Consider the following 26,342-nt stretch of genomic DNA (forward strand, 5'->3'; position numbering starts at 1 on the left):
CCCCTCCTTGCGGGGCTGAGGCTCTGGGGCCTGAATCCCCAGAGAGGAATCCCAGCACCAGCACTTACCAGCTGAGCCACCCGGAGCACATGACTCCACCTCCCAGGCCTCGGTCTCCCCATCTGGAAAAGGGGGAGACCATCACGACGCCCGCCCCCTTGAAATGAGTTAAAACATGTTAAAAGGCCTTAGAACGAAGCCTGGAGTCGAGTGTCGAGTGTTGGCTCTTACTTCCTCTCTTCTTCTCTTTGTTCTTTTTGTCCGTCCTTCCTTCCGTTTCCCTCCCCTTCCTCCTTCCTTTCTTCTCCCTCCTTTTCACTCTCCCTCCTCTACTCTGTCCCCGCCTTCCCTCCCTTTCCTGCTGTCCCTGCCCGCCTCTTGCCTTCTCTCCTCTGCCCGGCGAGTGGAGGAGACAGGCCAGTAGGGCAGAGACCCCCTCAGGTGGACGGGCAGCATCAGTATTGCACCAGAGGTGTGTGAAGGGCAGAGCGAGCTCCCTGATGGCCACGGCTTCCGGAGAGCCCTCGGTGGTCAAGGTGCCCTCGGCCTAGAGGGTCAGCTCCTCCATATGCCGACACGCACCTCCCTTGACAACACTGGAGAAGCCGTTTGGAAGGAACACACTTTCTCAGCCTTCCTTTCCTTGCAGACGTTTTGGGGATTGTTAGTAGCAACAGAGGTCTGTTCCATCCACCTGAACTCTTCTTTAAGGCCGTGGAGTTGGAGAGTTCCACTCCTCTTTCTCTAGGTTTTCACCGTAGCCCCAGATTAATCCGCAAGGGAGAAAGGGGTTCTGATGGGAAGCCAGAGTTGATCGCCTGGAATTTCCACCTTCTAGATCGAAGGACAGGTGCAACTTGGGAGCAGGTTCAGATAAGGTTCTATGCTCGGCCCTGAGTCCCGACTCTCGGGACTCATGCTCAGGCGCGACAGACACCGAGAATGTTGGCAGCTGAAACGCCCTCCAGGACTGGTTCTGGCGTCTCCAAGTCCAGTGAGTTCCTCACACACTTTGGAACGAGTTCCCCAACCCTTTATCAGCGTAGAAGTCGAAAGGAAGGCAGGAGAACATCTTTTTGTAATTCCATAAACCTTTGTACCCATCTCACACCTGCTGGGAGGCTTCTTACATAGAAGGAATTCGGGAAAGGAAGAGATTTTCACTAACGTGATGTAACCAGGGGTACCTGAGTGGCTCAGTCAGTTAAGAATCCGAGTTCGGTTCAGGTCATGAGCTCACGGTTCATGAGTTCGAGCCCCGCGTTGGGCCCTGTGCTGACAGCTCACAGCTCAGAGCCTGGAGCCTGCTTCAGATTCTGTCTCTGTCTCTCTGCCCCTTCCCCTCTCGCTTGCTCTCTCTCTCTCTCTCTCTCTCTCTCTCTCTCTCTCTCTCTTTCTCTCTTTCTCTCTAGTAACATTTCAAAAAAATTTTTTTAAATAAATAAGATGATGTAACCAAAATGGAATCCAGTCCAGAGTTGGGGATCTCATTAACATCTACTGGAAAGCAGGCTGGTTAGAGCAGGTAGGTACAGGATGTTGGGTGCAGAAGGCCCTAGTGTCCCCATGTGTGAGCTGAAGAAAGAGACTGGCCCAGTGAAGTGGTTAAGGGTGCAGCCTCTGGAACCGGGTTCAAAGTCTGCATCAGCTGTGCAATCCTAGTATGTTAGTTCTCTCTCTGCCTCTGTTTTCTTATCTGTAAAATGGGGATAAGGATCGTAACTACCTCCAGGGTCGTTGTAGTTGTATGAGGTTTAAATGAGCCAGTCTACATCAAGGAATTAGGATGGTGCCTGGCACATAACGGGCACAAGAATTTTTAGCTGTTTTTATCGCTAAAGGAGGTGGACCCGGTGGGGGCTGTTATAGACAGAGTGTGGTGGTTCAAGATGTGGCCACTACTCAAATTGGTTGGTAAAGCCACACGGGAGTGCAGACCTAGGCTTTGTAGGTGTTTTGGGGGGGGGGGAGGAGGGGAGACGGGAAAAGAGAAGCCTCCTGGTTTGAAACTATTGGCAATGAATTCAGATTAAAAAAATAAATAACTGCATGAGCCAAAGAAATTATACTCAGGGATCCATGGACTGCGCATGGCCCCTGGGCCACCATCTTGTCCCCTTCTGCTAGAATAACCCCCCCCCCCCTTGATGTGACTTATCGCTGCCTGCAGGGCTGGGCCAATCTCAGTCTCTAAGTGAGAAGAGATGCAGTTTTGTGGTTGTAATTGTGAACCCTGGAGTCAGATTCCCGAGTTGAAATTCTAGATCCCCCACTTTCTAGCTGTGACCTCAGGTCTCGGGGCTTTGGTTTCCTCTTCTTGAAAATGGGAGTTACAAGAACCCCCCCCACCCCACCCCAGAGAGTTGATGTGAGCATCTGATGAGATATAATGCACGTATCGGGCCTGTGTGACACATTTCGAGCCTGTGGTAAGAGCACAGTGATTGGGAAGCACTCATTCATTATATTACAGATGTCCTAGTAAGTGGCCCTTTAAATCCCAGGCCTTCATGGAACCTGTTACTCACCATGGAGTGCAGAATCCATTTGTGTTCTTGGGTTGCATGTAACGGAATATGGACTGCAGCTGATGTTAGCCCAAAAGGACCTATCTGGAAAATCTGGAACAGCTCCCTGTGTAAGTGAGAGTGGAATAATCAGGCCTTGAGAAAGACCAAGAAAAGGACAGCTTCTGGGATCCGAGCAGTAGGAAGGAACGAAAAGTCAGGCTCTTCAGAGTGTAGCTGCTGGAATGAACTATTCAGCCCAAGATTTAAATTCCCAGGACAGGATCTGATTGGATGAATTCCGTCACGAGTCCACCCCTTGGCTAAGAGCAGCGCATCTTGATTGACAGCCCTGTCCCAGCTGCAATCAACCAAGATGGTGTCTGAGTTAGGACAGAGAGGATAGGACAGATAGGCTGTGCTGCAGTAGTCAGTGGTGTGGGCCCAGTGACTTCACACAACAAAGGCTTGTTTCTTACTCAAAGTTCCGTGCAGATTCGGTGAAACTCTCCGGGGCATCTCTCCTCTACACGCTGACTCAGGATCCAGGAGCTATCCGTACCGTAGCTCTGATGTCTCAACCCTGACACTTGCTGCCAACAGAGGAGAGAGGGCAGGCCAGGAGGGTTGCAGGGGATGGTTTTATTGGCCAGACCTGGGCATGGCTCATATATTCTACGGGGCAGAATCCAGTCACGTGGTCGACTCTGACTGCAAGGCAGGCAAGAAATAAAACCTTCCTGGTGCCCAGGAAGAGGAAAATGAAATGGGATTTGATGAACACCTAAGTTGTCTCTGCCCTGGAAGGAGTTAAGTACCCAAAGGAAGATGGCAGCGGTGACACCAAGATGAGGGGGATGGGATGGTAGCCTGGCTTCGGAGATGTAATCTTCTCTTTCTCCATGCAGATCTTGTCCGCGTGTCCTGCACAGCCAGCCTCCCACGGCCATGGCAGCCTACGGCCAGACACAGTACAGTGCAGGGGTCCAGCCAGCTGCCCCTTATACCACTTACCCCCCTCCGGCACAAGCCTATGGAATCCCTTCTTACAGTGAGTACCAGACCAAGCCCTCGCTTTCCCCCTGGGGTCCCCAACGTTGTGGTCTTTCTTCTGTCCTGCTGCCTCCGTTAAATGCAAAATGATAAATGCCGCCAGCCTCATTTTGGAATGGGAATAGAGGGAAAGGACAGACACATTTAAATACGGTTCTAGTTTGACAGATTCTATCAAGGCCTCTTTTGCTTGCAAGAGTAAGAAACTTAACCCCAGCCAGGTTAGGAAAAATGGAAATGTAACGACTCTCATACGGGGAAATCTAGAGATACAGCTAACATCAAGTACGGCCGGACCCGGGTGCTCGGGGGAGGTCAGGTGTACCACAGCTCGCTCCAGATTCGGATGTTTTCCTCTGCGTTGGCTTTAATCCCACACGGGTTTTTCCCACGTGGCACCAAAATGGTGCCCGTCCCTCCGGGTCGGCATCCCGTTAGCTCAGCACAGCCAGTGGAAGGAGAGCCCATCTTTCCCAGCGGCCCCACCAGAATCCCTAGCAGCCCTCGTTGGCCCAAATTGGGTCACGTGACAATGCTTCAAGCTAGTCAAGAAGGTGAACATGAGAGAGATAAGGAGGCCGAAGTGTGCGGATTGTACCTGAGGGAGAGATGGTTCTCGCGAAGGAAAGTAAGCGGATGCCGGGAAGGCAAACACAACAGACCTACAGACCGTGACTGTCAGAACCTTATTGCTACAAACCAAAGAGTCCGTGAACCTGGCCCAGCATCCACCGCTCACCTGCCCCCATCTGTACGGGTCAGGGTTCTCCAGAGAGGCAGAACCAATGGGAGGGACATATCTATATCTATATCTATATCTATATCTATATCTATATCTATATCTATATCTATATCTATATCTATATCTTGAGACAGAATGAGAGAGAGAGAGAGAGAGAGAGAGATGATAGGAACTGGCTCCCCCAGTTATGGAGGCTGGGAAGTTACAAGATCTGAGGTTGGCAAGCTGGAGACCCAAGAGAGCCCATGGTGTCATTCCAATTTGAGTCCAAAGGCCAGAGAAAAGGAGGGATAATGGTATAAATTCTGGTCTAAAAGTAGGCGGGCCCAAGACCCAAGAAGGGCCGACTTTTCAGCTCCAGTCTGAAGACAGGAAAAGACTGACGTGCCAGGTCAAACACTCAGATAGAAGGAGTCACCTCTTACTTAGTTAGCCTTTTTGTTCTATTCAGGTCTTCACTTGATTAGGTGAGGCCCACCCACATTAGAGAGGGCAATCTGCTTATTCAGTCCACAGATTCAAATGTTAGTCTCCTTCAGAGACACTTTCACACAGACATACCCAAGATAATGTCTAACCAACTGTCTGGGCAACTTGTGGCCCAGTGAGGGTGACACATAAAATTAACTATCACACCGCCTATGGCTTATATTCATGCTAGTCCTTCCCATCTTAACTGATGTATCAACCCAAATCTCTTTGGTAGCAAATGACAAAAATCCAGTGCTAATTAGCTTAAGGAAATAAGGGTGTTGACTGCAAACCATAGCTGAACAATCTTAGGGTATGAGCTTCAGGCAGGGCTAAATCCAGGTACTCAAGTGATGATATGAAGAATCAGTCTCTCTGCTTTCCTTTGGAAGGTTAACCTTCATTCTGAGACTTTCCCACTGTGGTGTCAAAGACAGCCCTCGCAGTTCCAAGCTGTACCTCCCCCCAAAAGAGAGCTTCTCTCATCCAGGACTTCCTGTACCATCCCAGGGATTCCTCTGACTGGACTCCCAGTCACTGGGGCAGAGACACTGGGGCAGAGAAGATAGAATGCTCTGGATGGCCACATTTGGCCACATATCCACCCATGGAACCACGAGTCAGGTCAAGCTCATCCAAGAGAACCGAACTGAATGTAGGGCAGGGTAGTCCCCGGAGGAGGAAGGGACAGGTAGAAACCACAGACGCCTAGTGGAAAGGTAGTCAGGAGACCTGGCTTCTGGGCCCAGCTGCCTCTGACCTTCCCAGGCCTCGGTTTCGTCATCTGTTAAATGAATGTATCATCTCATCTTCCCAACTCGATGATGTGGCTCGAGTGCAGAGACTGAGTCTTTCCTTTTTTTCCCTTCCTTTTCCCCCTCTCTACCTCTGCTCTGTTCTTGTGTTCATTCATTCATTAATTCATTCACTCAGCGTTGGGTCGTGTGCTAGGCACACAGAGGCCAACAAAGCAGAATGGGCCCTCTGTGGAGCTTACAGTCTGCAACAGAGGCTGAAAAGTAAAGGCCAGTGGGTAATGTGGGTATCTCTTTTAACCTATAAAACATGCTTAACATTTAAAAAATTAATCGCTAATTTTAGGAGCACCTAGGTGGCTCAGTTGGTGAAGTGTCTAACTTGATTTCAGCTCAGGTCATGATCTCATGCTCGTGAGATTGAGCCCCATGTCTGGATCTGTGCCAAATGTACCTTGCTTGGGGTTCTCTCTCCCTCTCTCTCTCTCTACCCGTCCCCCACGCACATGCACATTCTCCCACGCACATGCGTGCATGCTCTCTCTCCCTCAAAAGTAAATAAACATTAAAAAAATAAACACTTACAAAAAATAAATTAATTGCCAATTTTAAAATGCGAAATGCTAGTGTAAAAATTTATATTTCTGGGGTGCCTGGGTGGCTCAGTCGGTTAAGCATCTGACTTCGGCTCAGGTCATGATCTCACGGCTTGGGAGTTCGAGATCCACATCGGGCTGTGTGCCGACAGCTTAGAGCCTGAAGCCTGCTTCGAACTCTGTGTCTCCCTCTCTTTCTGCCCCTCCCCTGCTCGTGCTTTGTCTCTCTCTCTCTCTCTCTCTCTCTCTCTTTCAAGAATAAACTTTAAAACAGTTTTTTTAATTTAAAGATTCTCTCCACCTCTACCCCTGTGCCCCCCTCACACTTGTTCTCTAAAATTAAAAAAAAAATTATATTTCTAATGTCTTTCAAAAGAGAGAGAGAGAGAGAGATGATCCGGCAGCACTGAGCCCACATTCTTTTTTGTGTCAGGAATAGGTGACTCTGAGTCAGGCTGTGCCCATTAGCCTAAATTTGTCATGCTCCCCACCCAGCCCACATGGCTCTCTTGAATTATCTGCCTGTCCCCCAAAGACGTTTGAGTTTGCACCTCCTGGCCTAAAGGGAGAAAAACATTTTAAGATTTACAAATCTTCGCGTGTTTCGAACGATGCTCTGTGATACGAGGAAGAGAAGTCGACTTGGTCGTGAGGGAGAACGGGAGGAAGGCTTCATCTAGGCTCCAGCTTCGGGGAGGCCTTTTAGACAAAGAGCTGGTTCAGCATCCTAAGAACTAAGGCAGCCTCCAGGCAGGGGGGCCGCCCGTCGGAAGTCAGAAGGCCCCGAGATGGGAGGAATTTGGAGAGTCCCAGGAGCCCAATAGCCACAGCACAGTGAGGGATGAGGTGGGTGAGGCGGGCAGAGCCCGCGAGGCCTGGGAAGGATTTGGGGTTTTATTCCGAGCGAAACGGGAACTCGTTGGCAGGTTTATAAGCAGAGGGCTAAACGCTACAGTCTGGGTTTTTTTCCAAGATCGCGTCGGCCGCCGTGGGGAGCTTGGATTGGAGGGAAGGAAGAAGGCAGCAGACAGGCTGGTCAGAGACTGAGGAGGAGTGCGGGGTGACGGTGGTGGCCCGGGGCAGGGCAGTGCATCGACTGAATAGACGGGGGGTGCTTCTAGGGGTAGGAGTGGGGGGTCCTGTTGGGGCAACAGGCCAGGCGTTGGGAATAGTCACCGTCGCTGAGCTGCCGTCGCCTCAGTCCTCAATGTTCTGTGTCCTTGGGGGTAAAGAACCAGCTCAGGGTCCCCCAGCTGGTCGGTGGCATTAGACCCAAAGTAGCCTGGCCCTGGAGTCCAGTCTCTTCATCACTGAGCTCTAGTGCCTGTGACAGTCCTCGGCCCACAGGTGTGGGTATTGTTTCCAACCCTCTGTCCCTCCTGTGCTAGAAGGCTTGTGATATAATCCCGCGTAAGCTACCCCACCTGGCTGACAGCCAGGGAAACCGAAGCCGTATTATTTTTCAGCATAAAAGAGAAAAGCGGCCCTGTGTCCAGACACAACGTGACAAGTAGTACAAGCATATGTCCTGGGCTCACCCCTCCCCCCCCCCCCCCCCCCCGCCACATGCTGGTCCTGACACACTGGACAAGCCCCTTCAGTTTCCTCCTTCGTGCAGCGGGGGTGCTACTCGTCTCCTCGCCATTTCTGTGAAGATAGACGAGGCTGTCTGTGTCAGAGGTTGGCCACCGTTGTCTGCAAAGGTCCAGATGGTCCTTCTGGCTCTGCAGACCCTAGAGTCCCTGTCGCAGCCATTCAGCCCCGCCACCGTAGTGTGAAGGCAGCCGGACGATACGGAAACTAACAGGTGTCTCTGTGTTCCAATAAAGCTTTATTTACACAGACAGGAAGTAGGCCAGACTTGGTCCACAGGCCGTGATTGGCCAACCCCTGATCTCTGCGAAGGGATCAGCTCACAGGGCTGGCCCAAGGGACATACTCAATCAAGACAGCAGGGTCTTGCCAGGCTGCCGCACACACCTGGAATGTTCATGTCACTGAACAATGACAGGTAGGATGAAAAGCCATTTTCCTTCACCTGTGCCTGTGCCTGAGCAAGCAGTGTTTGCTCATTGTCTGGACAAACCTTGTTGAATCTTGTTAGGAAGCTTTCTCAGTGCTCCTTGGCAAACAGCATTATTTACTTTTGTGCAAATAGCTTCAAGGAAGTGACACATTTGAGCAAGCTAGAGGGAAGAAGGTGAGCGGTATTGAATATGTTTTTCCTCGATTTGTTACGCAACATTTAAGACATCGGTAAAAGCATGAAGACGAACACTACAAATACCACGAGCTGGAATCCAACGTAAGAAATAAAAAGCATAAAAGGTCATCTCCCTTTCTTCTCAGAGACACCCACATGCCTGGAGTTGATGTTTGTCATCCCTCTGCATTTCTTTATGTAGACTAGGGGTCAGCAAAGTTTTTCTGTGAAGAGCCTGATAGTAAATATTTTCAGCTTTGCACGCCCTACAGTCTATCGCAGTCACGCAGCTCTTCCATTATAATGCAGAAGAAGCCATCCTCCATAAACGAATGGATGTGTCTGTGTTCCGATAAAACTTCATTTGCAAAAAACAGGCATCAAGTCCCATTTGGCCCATGGGCCTATGTAGAGTATTGTTTTGCATGTTTTACAACTTTGTATATGTTGTTTCTTTCAGTCTCTATTCTTTTGACACTTGCTTTTTCTACCCACCCTTATGTGTTATGAAATTTATCCCTGTTTGTGCCTGTGGCTATAGTTCGTTCATTTTCACTCTGTGTAATATTCCATATTCCATTATTTGATTGTGCCACAACTCATGTATCTGTTTTTTTATTTTTTGAGGGGGGAGGGGCAGAGGGGAGGGGGAGGGAGAGAGAGAGAGGGAGACAGAGATTGAGAGAGAATCTTAGCAGGCTCCACACCCAGCACGGAGCCTGACGCAGGGCTCGATCTCACAACCACGAGATCATGACCTGAGCCAAAATCGAGTCAGACATTTCACCAACTGAGCCACCCAGGGGTCCGTCATTTATCTCTTATACCCCAAACTTAATCACTTAAAACAACACTGGTAAACTATTTCTGGTGCTTCTGTGGATTGGCTGGGTAGACTCTCTCCTGGTCTCCCTGGGGTCTCTCGTGAAGCTGCACTTGGCTGGCAGGTCGGCTGGCATGGCTCCCTCCACCTGCCCTTTAATCCTGTGCTTGCTCACAGCGTGCTGGTGTCAGGTTTCCAGGAGGGCAGAGTTGGGGCGCATGAGTGGCTCAATCAGTTAAGCATCCCTCTCTTGATTTAGGCTCAGGTCATGATCTCAGGGTTTGTGAGATCAAGCCCCACATTGGGCTCATGCTGACTGCACGGAACCTGCTTGGGATTCTCTCTCCCTCTCTCTCCCTCTCTCTCTCTCTCTCTCTCTCTTTCTCTCTTTCTCTGCCTCTCCTCCACTCGTGCTCTCTCTCTCTCTCTCAAAATAAATGGACTTTAAAAAAAAAAAGAGGAGGGCGGAGGTAGGAGCTTCAAAGGCACTTGACAGCTAGTCTCCAGAACTCCCATCACTCAGCCACTTCTATCAGTCAAAACAAGTTACAAGGCCAGTGGAGACTCTAGAAGTACGAAAATGGACTCTGCCTCTTGACAAGAGAACCTGGTCATGTTTTTCAGTCTACCCTAGAATATCTCAGTCTCTTAAAGAAGCAGAAGTCTTCCCCAACAGGAACTGAACGTGTTGGCATCTGATGGTGGGTGACATTGGGAATTCAGGAACCAGGAGAAAGAACTCAATACTCTGAGCATATAATAGACTCCCCATGTCTGTCTTACAGAACCCTTTGATACCTTGTGTGTTGCTCAGAACCGTGGACCATCCTCTGTGCTGGGGAGGGCTTCCTGGGGGTAGAAAGCAGGGACGCTTCTCTTTTCCTTTGCTCCTCCATGTTTTGGAAGCATCGTCTTCATTCGCGAGACTGAATGGGTGAAAAAGAAGGAACTGCTGTTACAAAACTGGAGCCAGAACTAGAAGTATCCTTTAAAGAGATATAAAAAGGGACCCCAGGGTGGCTCAGTCAGTTAAGGGTCCAACTCTTGGTTTCAGCTGAGGTCATGATCTCACAGTTCATGAGATCGAGCCCCGCGTTGGGCTATGCACAGACAGCACAGATTCCGTCTCTTGGGATTCTCTCTTTCCCTGTCTGCCCTGTCCCCTGCTTATGCTCACTCTCTCGCTCGCTCTGTCTCAAAAATAAATAAATAAGCTTAAAAAAGTAAAGAGATGTAAACATAAACAGCGTGGAGATACTGTTTCACACCTGTTAGGTAGACAGAGATAAGCAGAGTTTATTACATTTTCAATAAAAATACAACCTGTGGGCTCCTGATGGTGGATCAAGCCTCTTGCCTCCGTACAGTCCTTTCTCCAGCCAGCTGCTCATGGAATCGGTGCCTGTGCTCTGGGGAAGCATGTCAGACTGTGGCTGAAGCAAACGACACATTTGTAACTGTGGCCTTTGGAGAAGCAGGTTCCTCCCACAAGAAGAGTGGAGAGTGTGTCTTAGGGTTAAGTGGCATGGGCATCTTTACAGAGGAAGGATGGTTCATTTAACACTCACCCCCAAATCTTGATGGACATTAACCACACACGGCCCTACTCTGTAGAGTAGGAGTTGAAAACTCACTACCCTCAGAGCCAGGCAGGAAGCATGAGGCATATACAAAATATGGGTCCCTCTTTTTTTTTTTTAAGTTTTTTAATGTTTTTATTTATTTTTGAGACAGAGAGAGACAGAGCATGAGCAGGGGAGGGGCAGAGAGAGAGGGAGACACAGAATCCGAAGCAGGCTCCAGGCTCCGAGCTGTTGCACAGAGCCCAATGCGGGGCTCGAACCCACCAACTGCGAGATCATGACCTGAGCCGAAGTCAGATGCTTAACCAACTGAGCCACCCAGGCGCCCCAATATGGGTCCCTCTTGACCTGCCTTTCCCTTTCCTACTTTTGATAGGGTCCTAGCATGTGAAAAAAAAAAGAGTACAACTGCAATGAAAAGACAGCACTTAAAGCAGACATTTGTGTTTCAGAGACAGTGCAGTATCTATAGTGACCCCAGGGAACCTATGGGGATAGGCTGTGTCATCACATGGGAATGCAGGCATGGTGTTGCTAGACCATCTCGCTGTTCAGATGAAGCCATAAGTCCAGATTATTTGGTGAAATCTGCTGGTTTTTCAACAAAAGCAACTAATTTCAGATTTTCCCTAAAAATATGCAGGCCAAGCAAAATACGTTTATGGGCTAACTGTGCCTCACAGGCCACCGGTTTGCAGCTCCTGATTTGGAAACTGATAAAATTGTGTGCTCTCTTGGTTCAGACGCTCTTCTGCAGGTGACAAGGAAGCGTCCTAATCATGTGTCCCCGGTGCCTCTTTTTCCTCCTTCCAAGGTATCAAGACAGAAGACAGCTTGAACCATTCCCCCAGCCAGAGTGGATTCCTCAGCTACGGCTCCAGCTTCAGCACCCCACCCACTGGACAGAGCCCGTACACCTACCAGATGCACGGTCAGTGTGGCGCTGCGGCCCCTTCCTGTCCACCTCCAAGGCACTGCCTGACTTAGGTGTCCAGTCATTCATTCGTTTGCTTGCCAGATTTATTGAGCGCCTACTATGTGCCAGAATCTATCTCCAGGAGTTAGAGCGGTGGACAGAAGAGAACAGATATGAGATCTGCCCTTATGGCAATTGCATGGCAGGAGGGAGAGACTGACAGTAAACAAGGCAACAGATAAACCAGCTAATTTTGGAAGAAGTTGAGTGCCGTGAAGCAAATAGACATGGAGTTTGGGTAGAGAGTGATGAGCAATTTAAGGGTCAGGAATGGTGAGATATACAACTGTAGACAGAGTCATCAGGGCAGACTCTGAAGAGATGACGTGGGACAGAGACACAAAGAGGTAGGAGGCCTCAGCCATGTACAGGCCTGGAGGAAGAGCATTTCAGGTCGCGGGAACAGCCAGTGCGAAAGCGGTATGCAGGGCAATGTCTTGATGTGTTTGAGGCACAGAACAGAGGCCAGCAAGGCTGGAGCAGGATTCAAAGGGTGTGGGAGGAGAGAGTGTTGGAGAGAGAACAGAGCCAAATTCTGTAAGTTCCTGAGGGCTGTGGGTAGGAGTTGGCTTCGGTAAGTGTGACGGGACAGGCAAGTCCGTTGTAGACTCAGACATGCCAGGTGGGCTAGTAAAGAAGCTGGTATTCCAGGCAGGAGGTTCAGGGGCTCTGCATCACCCTACGTTGGCCTTAGAAAGGGCAGAAGACTCCAGTGTGTAACTTCACCCCACATACCCTAAGTAACTGGATTCCTGGATTCTTCTGTGCCCACTCTTTGACCTTCCTAGGGCCCTTCTCTTCTTAGAGTCCCTTGGGAGCATATTGGGGCTGAAGCATGGAGTAGAGGGGCTAGTGGCAGTCATGTGGGGGATCCGCATCCTGGTATTTTTTTCCTTCATGAAATCTGGTAAAAACGACCGTCAAGGATTTGAAAAATAATATGCAAGAGTAAAGGAGTAATGGGAAGTCTGTGGGCTAATGAGAGATTATACTTTTCTTTTTTTTTTTTTAATTTTTTTTTCAACGTTTATTTATTTTTGGGACAGAGAGAGACAGAGCATGAACGGGGGAGGGGCAGAGAGAGAGGGAGACACAGAATCGGAAACAGGCTCCAGGCTCTGAGCCATCAGCCCAGAGCCCGACGCGGGGCTCGAACTCACGGACCGCGAGATCGTGACCTGGCTGAACTATTCGCAAGTGTTGTCACTTTGTCTTGTAAATGTCTTATTAAAGAAACAATAAAAATGCATATCAAGGGCAGCCTTTCAGAGAAAAACCTGGCGAAGGGACAGCAAATGATCTTGGGGGGGGTGGGGGTTGGGGGTGGAGAAAGGGGCTGATGCACATCAATGCCCAGCCCTTGGAAAAGCTCCCATGTAAAGGTCTGTATCAGAGCTTGTTGGTGACACCATCAGCCAACACCAAACACTTGCCACGTGCCACACGATGTTGTTTGGATCGTCTTATACAACCTTCATGGCAAAGTGTTGGTGCTGGTATTATTCCCACACGGAGGGAATGATCGGTTTGCCCAACATCAAGGCAAGGAGTTTAGATTTTACTGCAAGTGCAGGAAACAGAAGGTGTTGAATCTCTTAGGGGTCTGGCAGAATCCCATCCCCCAGGCTGACCCCCAAACCCTTGCTGTTCTCTGCTTCTGCTTTCGCCTCTGGCCCCCCCACGGTAGCCTTCTGGGTCTCACTGAAGGGTGCAAGCTCCTGGGACCCATCTTCAAGTGGGAAGTGAAATTATGGCAACTGTCCTGATAATAAAGGCTTCTGAAGACACTGAACTTGAACTTGCATTTGGGTCACTCTCAAGCCAGTGTTTACTAGCTCTGCGAGTAGAGATGAGACCTACTGCCTCAGGACTTCTAAGGCCATGAAGGTTGAACCGCAAACACAGTCCACCCTCCCCCATTCTGACATCCTTCCCCACCCCCGCAGAAAATAAGTGGATTCAGTGACGTTAGGAGTGGCTCTCCATCCATCATTCTTTCACTGTGTATTATTGAGTATGAGTTCTATGCCTGGCACCCTTTTAGGCACTGGAGACATGGCCAGCAACAGTGACAGTCCCTCAGAGAGAAAGCAAAGAATCGATTAACAAATAAACGGATTATTAACAGACTTTGACAGAGCTTGTGAAGGACAGAGACAGGGCAGTGTGATGGGCAGTGATGAGGGGCATAGCGGTTGACATAACCCAGATGGTTAGGGAGACCCGAGTAATGGAAAGGTGCAAGCCACATGAGCAGCTGGAGGTTCTCCCAAAGGAGAAGCATGAGTCTGGGGGCAGTGAGTAAAGGGGATGAGATTGGAATGCAAAGAGGGGACCCACCCCCGCCCCAAGCCAGGACATATAGAATATGTCATTTCTTCTCTGGTCCTTATGGCAGCCCCATGAGGAGGGCATTATCATGCCTGCTTTACACATGGTGAAAGCAAGGCCCAGAGAGGGGAAGTGATTTACTCAATATCACACAGCCAATAAGTATTCAGAGCTGGCATTCAGACTCGGATTTCTAGAATTCCGGAGCCTGTGCTGTTTCCTCCAAGTGCCATTTCCTGGACTCTTTCAGGATTCCAAATAGCATCCTAAGCTATGTGTATACCATACGCCATTCCCCGTAATCCTCCCAATAGCCCTGTGACCTACGGTCTATCATCCCCATCTTACAGATGGAGAAGCTGAGGCACACATTGGTAAAGTAACTTGCCCAAGGTCACATGGCTATGGCGGTGGGATCTGAAGCCAGGCCGTTTCACTGCAGAGCCCAGGCATGCAACCCCCATACCATCCTGCCCTCCCCACTCTTGTAGAACCCTCTAGAAGGCAATTCTCCATGGATGAGCACTTGCCTAAACCCTGCCTCGCCACCTCAATCCCCACCAGCCCTTCACAAGTCGAAAAACATCTGCTCTGTTCCCACCCAACCATGGGAATAATCCAGGTTATTTTCTTACCGTCCTTGAGGCCCAGATGCCAGAAGGGCTGCGACAGCAGCTGGACTTTGTCCCAATTAACTGCCTTCAGTCTCATGCTAATGGCCATAAACTGCTCTTGAAACAGCCCAGGCATTCTGCAAGCCTGACATATTCCTCCGTAAGTATTTTTTTCAAACACAAACACACAGAACGCTCACACACCATGCCCATGTGCTTCCTATTAACTTTTTTTTTTTCAAGTTGTTCCAGAGGAGAAATAAACTCTGAAACTACTCCGTGTGCGTTTCAGAATGGGAGACGTCAGTTCAGCTTAGCTTTTCAGATGAGGAAGGGAATGAAGAAAGGGTCTGAAAACACTCGGAGTGAAATTGGTCCGTGTGGAGAATCTGGGATGAGTCTTTTTCCTCTCTAGGAATTAAAATCACAATTTCGTCAAAGCAGAAAGAACCCAAGCAGGGACCAACCACCCCATCACTTTGCAGATGAGTAAACTGATGCACTGCCACAGAATGGCTTGTGTAGGGTCACAGAGCAAGCATTAGATAAGCCAGATGCCTCCCTCTGGGTCCTCTACCTACTCTCATAAACTTCCAGAAACCTCAGCGGGGTCATCACCCCTCAAGGCTCTGGTCTGAGATCTGTATCTGTTTGGATAACACTGCCCCTCCACCAAATGTATAATAAACATAAGAGAGAAAAGTTCACAGCACTCGTCAGCCTTCGCTTGTTGTTTATTTTCTTTTTTTTAAGTTTACCCAAGAGTTTTTATAACTGAAATGTGTTTCTCATGGCTTTGATTTTTGTTGTTGTGTTTCTTTTTGCTTCTCCTGCTGAAACACTGCTACTCACAGAAACAGCTGCAAAGATTAAAAAGAAAACATCTTGAGCGTGTATTATAAGAACTTGCTGGTGCCGTGGAGGGACTGAGAGCCCCAGACCACACAGCCCACGATTTGAGTGAGACACTTGACTTCCTATGCCTCGGTTTCCTCACCTGGGAACTGGCATCCTAGCAAGGGAGAGGACCTCAAGGGGCTCTCGGGGGGACGAAATGGAATGATTCCTGGGCACGTCAGATGAGGTCCGTAAAGGCTGGGTGCTCTTTTTCTCATTCCTGCTGTTTGTTTTGTAACATAGGTGTTAACATCGGTAACCCTGAAGTCAGGCGAAGTGAACTTTGCAGTGTTCCAGCATGTGGCACTGAGCCAGCGTTCTTCCCCTCTAACATTGGGTAGTGATAATACTGATGCATGGCGTACTATGATAATTAAATGAGCTAAACTGTGTGTGTGTGTGTGTGTGTGTGTGTGTGTGTGTGTGTGTGTGTGTGTGAAGTATTTAGAGCAGCGCCTGGCACAAACTAAGTCCTCTACCAATGTTAGCTGTTGTTACCGTTGACCCCTTGAACAGTAGGGATTTGAACTGCGCGGGTGGGTCCGCTTACGTGCAAATTTTTTTTCAATAAATCCAGCAGAGTCCTGTGAATGTATTACCTGTTCCATATGATTTTCTTAACAACATTTTCTTTTCTTAGCTTACTTTATTGTGAGAACACAGTAGGTAATATATAGGACACACAAAGTACGTGTTAATGGACTGTTATTGGTGAGGCAGCATAGACTATGAGCAGTGAAGTTCTCTTTTTATCGTTTTATTTTATTTTTGTCCATCATGATAAGTATATTCTGCGGTAATTAAGTTCAAAAGTTATACAGGGAATTTCAACTGCGCGGGTTCCAGAGACAACGGAATTGCTATCTTAACTTCAGGTCTGACGGTCTGTGTTCTTCCCAAGTTCACCTGTGTTTCCTGAATTCTCAGTTTTATTAAGGAGTCCTGGTAGAAGAAAAGAGGAATACTAATTTGAGACTGTTGAGTCTTCCACATCAGCATAAACTCCCCTTCTGCTAAAAATCTGCCTTATACGGGGACTTGAAAATAGATCTCTTCAGTTCTTTCTGTATTCCTTCTGTATTCACCAAAGACCAGGGAATGTTAATACTGAAGCTCAGAACCCAACATGAGCCATTCAGGAACGTGGAAGCATGTGATTCGGGGATGAGGGGGAGAATTAAAAGCCTAGCAGAAGGGTCTGGAAGCCAGTGATCTCAGCCAGAGACTTCAGGGACCGGTTTGTGTTGGACTTGTGAAACCTAGCAGTTCCTGGCACCAGAAAGCTGTGTGACTTTGGACAAGCCATTGAACTCTCAAGATCTGTACCTCACAGCTCTGGTGCTCACAGATGCTCACTGAAAAGAGAGAGAGGTTGGAAAAGTTCATGGTCAGCTGCATCAAATACATTTGGTAAATAGTGTGCAGCACAAAATTAAGTAGATGTCTTTGCCGCAGGACTTCTCAGACCCTTTGCAGCCTGATGCACCTTGTGGCTCTTCAGGAGTGGAATTCAGTAGCCAGTCTTTCTGGGTAGATCTGGATAGGGACCTTCTCACAAAAGACTGCTCTGTTCTCAGCGGGAAGTCCTGGGCGTGATGGGCCTTAGAACCCTTTCTGGTAAAATTGTGTGATTCTCCAATTTAAAAAAAAAAAAATGATGAACATGAATGTGTTCTTCTTTTCTGTATTTTGTTTTTGCTGAGATACAATTCACATACCATAAAGTTCACCCTTTTAAAGTATACAATGCAGTGCTTTTACTATATTCACAAAGTTGGGCAACCCTCCCCACTCTCTTGATTCCACATTTTCATTACACCTTTTTTTTAATGTTTATTTATTTTTGAGAGAGAGCGAGTGAGCAGGGGAGGGGCAGAGAGAGAGAGGGAGACACGGAATCTGAAGCAGGCTCCAGGCTCTGAGATGTCAGCACAGAACCTGATGCAGGGCTCGAACTCACGAATTGTGAGACCATGACCTGAGCCAAAGTTGGACGCTTAGCCAACTGAGCCACTCAGGCACCCCTCGTTACACCTTTTTTAGGGTTCCTGGACCCAATTCCAACAGGGGAGTCCCCCCGCCCAACAACACCAAGCGATTCTTGGACACCAGCATGGCATCCAAGAATTCAAGTCAATTCTGACACTGTCTACCTGGAGACAGCATCAGATTCCACAGGTCAAGGGTTCGGTCCTACAAGACTGCCCCACCCTCCCTTCAGATGCCAGTCACGAGCCCAGACTGTTACCTGTCCTTCTGACTGACCGGCTACAGACTGGAACTTCCAGTGACCCCTCCTTGGGTTTGATTACTTTGCTAGAGAGGCTCACAGAACTCAGGGAGACACTTACTTACATTTACCAGCTTATCAAAGGATATGAATCAAAAGCCAGATGAAAAGATACAAAGGGCAAATTTCTGAACAAAGGAGCTTCGGTCCTCATGAAGCTTGGGGCCTGGCTCAATGGCACATAAGAGGATTCTAGTTCCCCAGGCATAGGAGCTCTCTGACAAGGTCAAAAAGCTGCTGTCTTGGGTTTTTATGGAGGCTTCATATACAGTAATGATTGACTAAGTCATTGGCCCTTGGCTGATTCAACTTCCAGCCCCCTCTGTCGCTCCCTGGAGGTCAGGGTGGGACTGAAAGTTCCAACTCTTTAATCACGTGGTTGGTCCTCCTGGCGGCCAGCTCTCACCCTTGGGTGGGTCCAAAAGTCGCCTCGATTAATAACAAGACACCCATTTCACATTAATGGATCTGAATGTGTTGTCAGGAACTGTGGCTGAAGATCAGTATTATCTGAGAATTCTATTTTGGTCATCTGAATGGTCAAATACACATTTCTTGTAAATCATTATATGATAACCCCAGAATGGAGCCCCATGCACATTAGCCATCATTCCTATTCCCCTCCCTTTCTTTTGTGATAAAAAAAGTTACATTTAAACTTACTCTTCCTTTATATTATTTTTTGAGCAGTTTATGTATTTACCTAGTTTAAACATCTATAGAAATCTCTCTTCTACCCTTGTCCCACATCCACTCAGTTGCCAAAGCCTCAGCGGTTAACCATTTAAACTAGGTTCTTGTGGGGCGCCTGGGTGGCGCAGTCGGTTAAGCGTCCGACTTCAGCCAGGTCACGATCTCGCGGTCCGTGAGTTCGAGCCCCGCGTCGGGCTCTGGGCTGATGGCTCAGAGCCTGGAGCCTGTTTCCAATTCTGTGTCTCTCTCTCTCTCTGCCCCTCCCCCGTTCATGCTCTGTGTCTCTCTCTGTCCCAAAAATAAATAAACGTTGAAAAAAAAAATTTTTTTAAACTAGGTTCTTGTGAGCCCATCCAGATTTGGGGTTTTTTGCAAGTATGAGCAAACATGAACACAGTCCATTCTACTTCATATTTCTATGACAAGAAGTCATTCATTCATGTTTCATAAGTAAGGAAACGATGTCAACTCTGTTTTCAAATGAGAACCCTAAAGTTGCATTGGTTCGTTTGCTTTTCAGATTTTCTCCTTATCACTGGTTTTAAGCAATTTCATTTTTGATGCCTTGGTGCTGTTTTTTTTCATGATTCTAGGACTTTGGATTCATTGAGCTTCTTAATCTGTGAGTTTATAGTTTTTATCACATTTGGAAAAGTTTCGGCCATTACTTCTTCAAGTAGTTCCTCCCCACTATGTCTTCAAGTTCACTAACCTTTTCTTGTATAGTATCTGATCTGCTGTTAATTACACTCAGGGCATTTTTTTTCATCTTCAGATATTTGATCTCTATTTTTTTGTAATCTTCCATGCCTCTATTTAACATGCCCAGTCTTTCTAGTGGCTCCTTGAACAGACAGAACACAGTTATAGTAACTATTTTAATATGCTTATCTATTAGTTTTGTCATCTCTGTCATTTCTCGGTTATTTTTCACTGATTTTTCTCCTCATTACAGGTCATATTTCCTGATGCTTTGCGTGCATAAGTTCTGATTGTATGCCCGACATTGAGAATTTTACCTTGTTGGATGCTGGACATTTTTATATTTCTATGAATATTCTTAAGCTCTGTTCTGGGATGCAGTTAAATTACATGGAAACAGTCTGATCCTCTCTAGTCTTGCTTTCAGTTTTGTTAGGTAGAGCAGAGCAACATTTGGTCTAGGGCACTCTTGACCTAACAACATTTTCCCACTACTGAGGAAGCCTTTCTGTGTATTCTACCCAATGCCCCATGAATTATGAGGTTTTCCACTCTGGCTGGCAGGAATAAGAACTATTTGAAACTCTGTTATGAGCTCTGGGTATTGTTCCTTCTAATCTTTTCAAGTGGTTCTCCTCCAGCCTTGGTGGACACCCTAGGGGAAATGTCCACAAATCTCTGGAGCACTCTCGCAGTGCAGCTCTGTTTTCTGGAACTCTGCTCTGTGAATCCTACCCATTAGGCTTCCCTGGACTTGCAGTTCATCTGTTCAGCTTAGAGAGACCACTGGGCACCGTCTGGGCACCCCTTCCTGGAAACCGGCCACAATGGGGCAATCATGTGGCTCATTCTTCGTTTCCTTTCTCTCAAAGGTTGCTGTCATTCATTGTCTGATGTCTGATGTCTTGGGAATCTAGTTTTTTAACTATTTCACATGGGAAGGTAAATCTGGTCCCCGTGACCCAGTCTTGGCCAGAAGTGCATGTACAGCCATATTGGTTTGTTTGCACTTTTCCCCAGCACATATGGTAACAGCAGCTGAATGCAAAATACGTAACACTGGTAAAGACAACAAGCTTCTAGGAACACAGTTCTGTCCCTGGTGCCCTTTGTTCTTCGTCTGACTTTAGTTTGGCCGCATGCTCTGTTTTTGAAGAATTTCTTTTGCAATTTCCCCAATATTTGGTGCATTTTGCCCTGGTTTCCATAGTTCAACACTTCCAGTGTCTTTATACCCCCTTCTGTCAAGATAATTGCACCTCTTTTTTAAAGCTAAGTCCTCTATTTATTGTAGCACTTCTCTATTACTCTTTTTTATTGAGATTATTATTATTCTTGCTTTTGTCAGTGCTTTGGTTACAAAGTTGTGTTGCTTTTGAGCAGTCTGCCATAACCCTACTTTTTCCCATAAGCCCCATTATTTCAGTGAACAGTTTTGCACAACACACAGCCTCTCAGGAAGGCTTTGTCACATTATGGCAGTAACACTTGCATTTACTCTTATTTTCATAGGTAACATACATACACCGTCTTCTGCACTTTGCTTTCTTCATTAGCAACAGATTTGAAGACCTTTGTAAGTCCGTGTATAGAAAGGGCTTCCTCTTTTTCTTCACAGGTGCCTATCATTCTTTCGAATGATGTCCTGTAAATCATTTAATCAGTTCCTCATTGGGTGTCTACAATTACCACCAGTATGGCTATGAATAATCCTAAATGTGTATCATTTCGTTTTTCTGCAAGGACATCTGAAGGGTAGGTTGTGCAGAAGAAGAATTCGGGGTTGAGGGGAAAGTCCCATTTTTAAAAATTGGTGGATTTTCCAAGCTACCTTCCGTAGGGATTCTACCAATCTAAACTCCCGCCAGCAGTGTGTGAGAGTGCAGATCTGGCCAACCCAGTGGCATCTAGTTATTGGGCATTTTTTCCAATCTTATGCATGAAAAGCAGTTTCTTGGCATAATACTAATTTGTGTGTCTTATGAGGTTGAGCCTCTTTTCAAATCTTTAGCCGATTTGTGGTTACTTTTCTGTGAACTAGGAGATTAGATTTGAGACATCGTACAAGAGAAGAGTGCTGTGGCGCCAGGCATACTAATATTTAAGCATATGATAAAACCTTAGTAACCAAAACAGCTTGTTTGGGGTGTATGTGTAAACTGATTGACCAGTAGAGGAGAGCGTGCCATCCAGAAAGAGACAAAGCGTATCTAGGAATTTTGTACATGGGGCAGATGGCATGTCAGTGGGGAAAGACGCAATATTCAGTGAATGGTTTTGGAACAATTCGTTAGCCATCTGGAGGGGGAAAATCCATTCCTTTTACTGCATATCACGAAAAAAATCCAAATGGATTAGCAGTTTATTTGTTTCCTTCAAAACTTTATTGAAATTCTAGTTAGTTAACATATAGCGTAATAATCGGTTTCAGGAGTAGAATTTAGTGATTCATCACTTACATACGACACCCAGTGCTCACCCCCACGAGTGCCCTCCTTAATGCCCATCACCCATCTAGCCCATCCCCCACCACCTCCTCTCCTGTATCAACAGTTTTTTGTTTTGTTTTGTTTTTAACTTATTTCTTTCATTTACATCCAAGTTAGTTAGCATACAGTGAAACAATGATTTCAGGGGTAGATTCCTTAATGCCCTTACCCATTTACCATCCCCCCTCCCACAACCCTTCCAGTAACCCTCAGATTGTTCTCCATATTTATGAGTCTCTTCTGCTTTGTCCCCCTCCCTGTTTTTATATTATGTTTGTTTCCCTTCCCTTATGTTCATCTGTTTTGTCTCTTAAAGGCCTCATATGAGTGAAGTCATATGACTTTTGTCTTTCTCTGACTGACTAATTTCACTTAGCATAATCCCCTCCAGTTCCATCCACGTAGTTGCAAATGGCAAGATTTCCTTCTTTTTGATTGCCGAGTAATACTCCATTGTGTATAGATAGATACCACATCTTCTTTACTGGATCAGCAGTTTAAATGTCAGAAGTCAAATCATAAAAGAACTAGAATGACAATAAGCAAAATTTGTATAACCCTGGAGTAGAAAAGGCTTTTCTCACTGTGACTTAGAAGCTAGCCATCAAGGAAAAGACAGCAAGTTTAACTACAGATTGGTTGGGGGGGGGGGGGGGCGCGAGGGGGGGGGCGTGGCAAAGAACACCAGAAGTAAAGTCAAAACAAAAACAAAACAGAAAACAAGTGGCAAACTGAAAAACACTTACATCGCAAATCGTAGACACGCAGGTTGTTACTCTTTGCAAATGATTCTGCGTTTCTGTGGATTGAGCCTGCTCCGGGAGGTGATTCTTCTCAATGAAAGAGAGAAGTGAGTGAGTTGTAATGTTGCGGGGAGTGGTGAGCGGTCAGGCCGAGGGCAAGCTGAAAACTATGTGCCCGACGGGCAGGGGTGTAGGTATTACTCGGCTTTCGCCCGTTGCTGCCACATGAGAATGGGACGCTGGGGAGGCTAAATCTTTCCATTTTCAGGGTAATCCCTGTAGCTGGATTTGACTGTGAAATCTCCTTCTTTTTCATTGTGGGCAAACTGATTTATTTTGAGAGACAGAGAAAACAGAGCGTGAGTGGGGGAGGGATAGAGAGAAAGGGAGGCAGAATCCAAAGCAGGCCCCAGGCTCTGAGCTGTCAGCACAGAGCCCATCACGGGGCTCGAACTCACAGACCGCGAGATCATGACCTGAGCCGAAGGCGGACACTCAACCCACCCAGCCACCCAGGCGCCCCTGGGGCAAACCGATTTAAACACTCTCTTTAAAATACTTTGTGAAGCAGACGAACGTGTATAAGGCTGGTCTTCATGACTCCATCTTGCAATCTGTTTCCATAGTTTCTTAACTGAACCCCGGGTGCTCAGAGAAAATCCCCAACCAGGTGGTGACTTGAGGAGCCAGGAAGATCTCACCCCCTTCCATGCCCACCTCTGGACTGTTTCATCAGTGAGGCATTTCCCGGAGGACTCAAGTGATGGGCACGGCCACAGCTGCCTTGGAGCCCAGTGGCCTCCTCCTGGCGAAGTGGGGTAATTTCCGCATTTCTTCTTGGCAATAGGCTGTCCCGGCCCAGCCAGTCTCCAAGTCTGCCTGGTCTCACTCTGTCAGTTGAGACAGGGGCCAGGCTTGGCATCCGTGGGTTCCTGGCCTGAGGTCGGGTTTCCTGGTGTGAATCAGCAACTTTCCTGCACACGACAAAGTGGGTGAGGTTTCCCGATACATGTCAGCGTTCTTGCGCCATGCGGCCCCTCCACCCTGGCAGTCACCTTCTCGTCACCTTCACGGGGTTTGGCGGGCCTGCCACTTCCTGCTTGTGCTGACGCCTTCCAGATTTAGGACGTACGGAGTTTAAATGGGCAGTCTTTCCCTCTGACCACCGAACAAGATTTATTTAGTCACCCCCATCGCCAAAAGTCGCTGGAGATGACCCACGAAAGCAGCTCGGGTGATTGAGCCTTAGTTTTGGGGGCCAGAAGGGAGTTTCATCATCCACAGTTCACGAAGGGGCGCCTGGGTGGCTCAGTCCGTTAAGCGTCCCACTCTTGGTTTCGGTTCAGGTCACGATCTCATGGTTCGTGAGTTCGATCTTCGCGTGGGGCTCTGTGCTGACAGCTTGGAGCCTGCTTGGGATTCTCTCTCTCTATCTCTCTCTGCCCCTCCCCCTCTTGCTCTCTCTGTCTCTCTCTCTCTCAAAATAAATAAACTTAAAAAAAAAACAACAATTCATGAAGGCAGTGCTGGCCTATAGGCTTCCTGCGATGATGGGAAAGGGTTGGATGTCTGTGCTGCCCAATATGGTGGCCACAAGCCACATGGGGCTGTTGAGCATTGGCCAAAACAGCTGAAGCAATGACACGTTTCTGTTGTTTACTCATAGTTATAGCAACCGTAAATGTGGCTGGTGGCCACCATGTCAGGCGGCACAACTGTACGAGATCATTAAAAGGCAACTCTCCTGGTTAACGAGGGGGTCCAGGGAAGGCAGTTAACAGGTGTTCCAGAACGAACACTTGCGTCCCACTAAAATCCATCTATTGAAGCTCTAACCCCAGTGCGACAGTATTTGGAGATGCCACCCGTGGCCTGCAGTTAGGGTGAGATGAGGCCATGAGGACGGGGCCCCCCTGATGAGACTGGTGTCCTGTAAGAGGAAGAGAGAGACCTGTCTCTCTCTCTCCCCTCGAGCGCACCCCCCGAGGAAAGGCCATGTGAGGGCATGGCGAGAAGGCGGCCGTCTGTAGGCCGGGAGGAGGGCTCTCGTGAGGAACCTAGTCAGTCGGCACCCTGATTCTGGACTCCCCCGCCTCCGGTAGTGGGAGAGATACGCGTCTGCTGCTTAAACCACCCGGTTTATGGGTGTTTTGTTGTAACAGCCCAAGCTGACTGAGATCATCGGGTTTTTTTGAGACACGCAAAAGTGGAAAAGTTGAAAGCTTGGAACATTGTTTTATTTTTCTGTTTTGGAGGTGTTCCACTGCCTTCTCTTCCTGCCCCCACCGCAAGAGGGGTTTTCGGGGCAAAGCTGCAGAACCGAGGGCCCCAGAAGCCGCCCTCAGGGTCTGCATGTGGAACTGAGAGCTTGTGGGGGACCCAGGGCGGTGCCTTCAGATGCCATTATTGCAGCAGATGTCAACGGAGCGGCTTTTCTGCACGCCAGGGTGGGAAAACAGACCCTAATCGGACGATGGCACAACATAGGTAAAACTGTACCTGAAACGTGCTAAGAGGCAAGGCCCAGAAGGACTCCGCAGCTATCTGGCTCCAGGCCCGCTCTCTTCATTCTGCCCCTGGTCACAAACCAACATGCCCCGGGAGCCCGGCCCACAGGGCAGTGTGTGGGGCTGGTTGGGTGAAGCCTGGGATGAACTGAGCATCCCTAGCCCTCCATAAAGAGGAGGCCCTACTCCACTAAGGCCGAGTGGTGCCATACGGGGGTCAATTATTCCAAAGTAAACAAACAAACAGACCCAAAAGCCCGGAAATTATGACTTCATAAGATCTTCCCCAATTTAAAACACTTCCATTGGGGGGCACCTGGGTGGCTTAGTTGGTTGAGCGTCCAGCTCTTGGTTTCGGCTCCGATCATGGCCTCGAGGTTTGTGGGTTTGAGCCCTTGATTCTCTGTCTCCCTCTCTCTGTGCCCCTCCCCTGCTCACTCTCTCTCTCTCTCTCTCTCTCTCTCAGAATAAATAAACATTTATTTAAAACAATTTAAATTGGGGGCGCCTGGGTGGCTCAGTCGGTTGAGCAGCCGACTTCGGCTCAGGTCATGATCTTGCAGTCTGTGAGTTCGAGCCCCGCGTCAGGCTCTGTGCTGACAGCTCAGAGCCTGGAGCCTGTTTCAGATTCTGTGTCTCCCTCTCTCTGACCCTCCCCCGTTCCTGCTCTGTCTCTCTCTGTCTCAAGGATAAATAAACGTTAAGAAAAAAAATTTTTTTTAATTAAAAAAAAAAAAAACTTAAATTGGTAGCAACAAATCAAAAAGAACTACTTCTGCCCATTGGCCACCATTCTGCTAACCCTGTTCTACATGGAGAACATGTTCTACATGTTCTACATGGAGAAAACTGATGTCAGGACGGGGGACTCTGAGCTCTAGGTCCTGCCCTCAAGGAGCAGATGTTCTGCGGTAGGAGACGGATAATAAATAAGGAAAACAAGTTCTATGGTATGTTGGGGGGAGAGGGAGAATTAAGGGAAAAACGAAAGAAGCCAGTGCTGGGTTTGTGATGTTTTTTGCGACAGAGTGGTCAAGGGAGGCTTCACGGAGGAGGAGAGTGGAGGGGTTTGAGCAGGAGGGTGGCATGATAAGTCTTGAGTTTTAACAGGCTTCCTCTGGCCACCACGTGGAGAACAGGCTGTGGAGGCAAAAGAAAGCACGAGACCAGCGAGGAGGCCAGTGCAGTGGTCCAAGCAAAGGAGGACAGGCCCTTGGCTTAGGGGTGACGGTGGCAGTGGTCAGATTCTAGGTGTACTTTGCATGTGAAATTGACAGCAACTGCTGGTGGCTTGGCTTTGGGGGAAGAACCAGAGGTAAATGGAGGGCGAGGTAAATGTCCAGCGTGCAGCCTGTTCCAGAGGGGAA

At 48.0% G+C, this 26,342-nt stretch overlaps 1 protein-coding gene across 3 annotated transcripts in view; it reads left to right on the forward strand.

The window, feature by feature from the left end:
* Positions 1-26,342, forward strand: part of EYA2 (EYA transcriptional coactivator and phosphatase 2) — a 264,061-nt gene that overhangs the window by 98,809 nt on the left and 138,910 nt on the right. For all 3 annotated transcript variants that reach the window (XM_086702381.1, XM_086702383.1, XM_086702382.1), the window contains 2 exons: positions 3,416-3,558; positions 11,548-11,664. In XM_086702381.1, coding sequence (XP_086558507.1) covers positions 3,416-3,558; positions 11,548-11,664 — 260 coding nt within the window. The remainder of the gene's footprint in view (positions 1-3,415; positions 3,559-11,547; positions 11,665-26,342) is intronic.

Source organism: Puma concolor, chromosome A3 (assembly GCF_028749965.1).
Source record: "Puma concolor isolate L17-30 chromosome A3, mPumCon1.1.hap2, whole genome shotgun sequence".
NCBI lineage: Eukaryota > Metazoa > Chordata > Mammalia > Carnivora > Felidae > Puma > Puma concolor.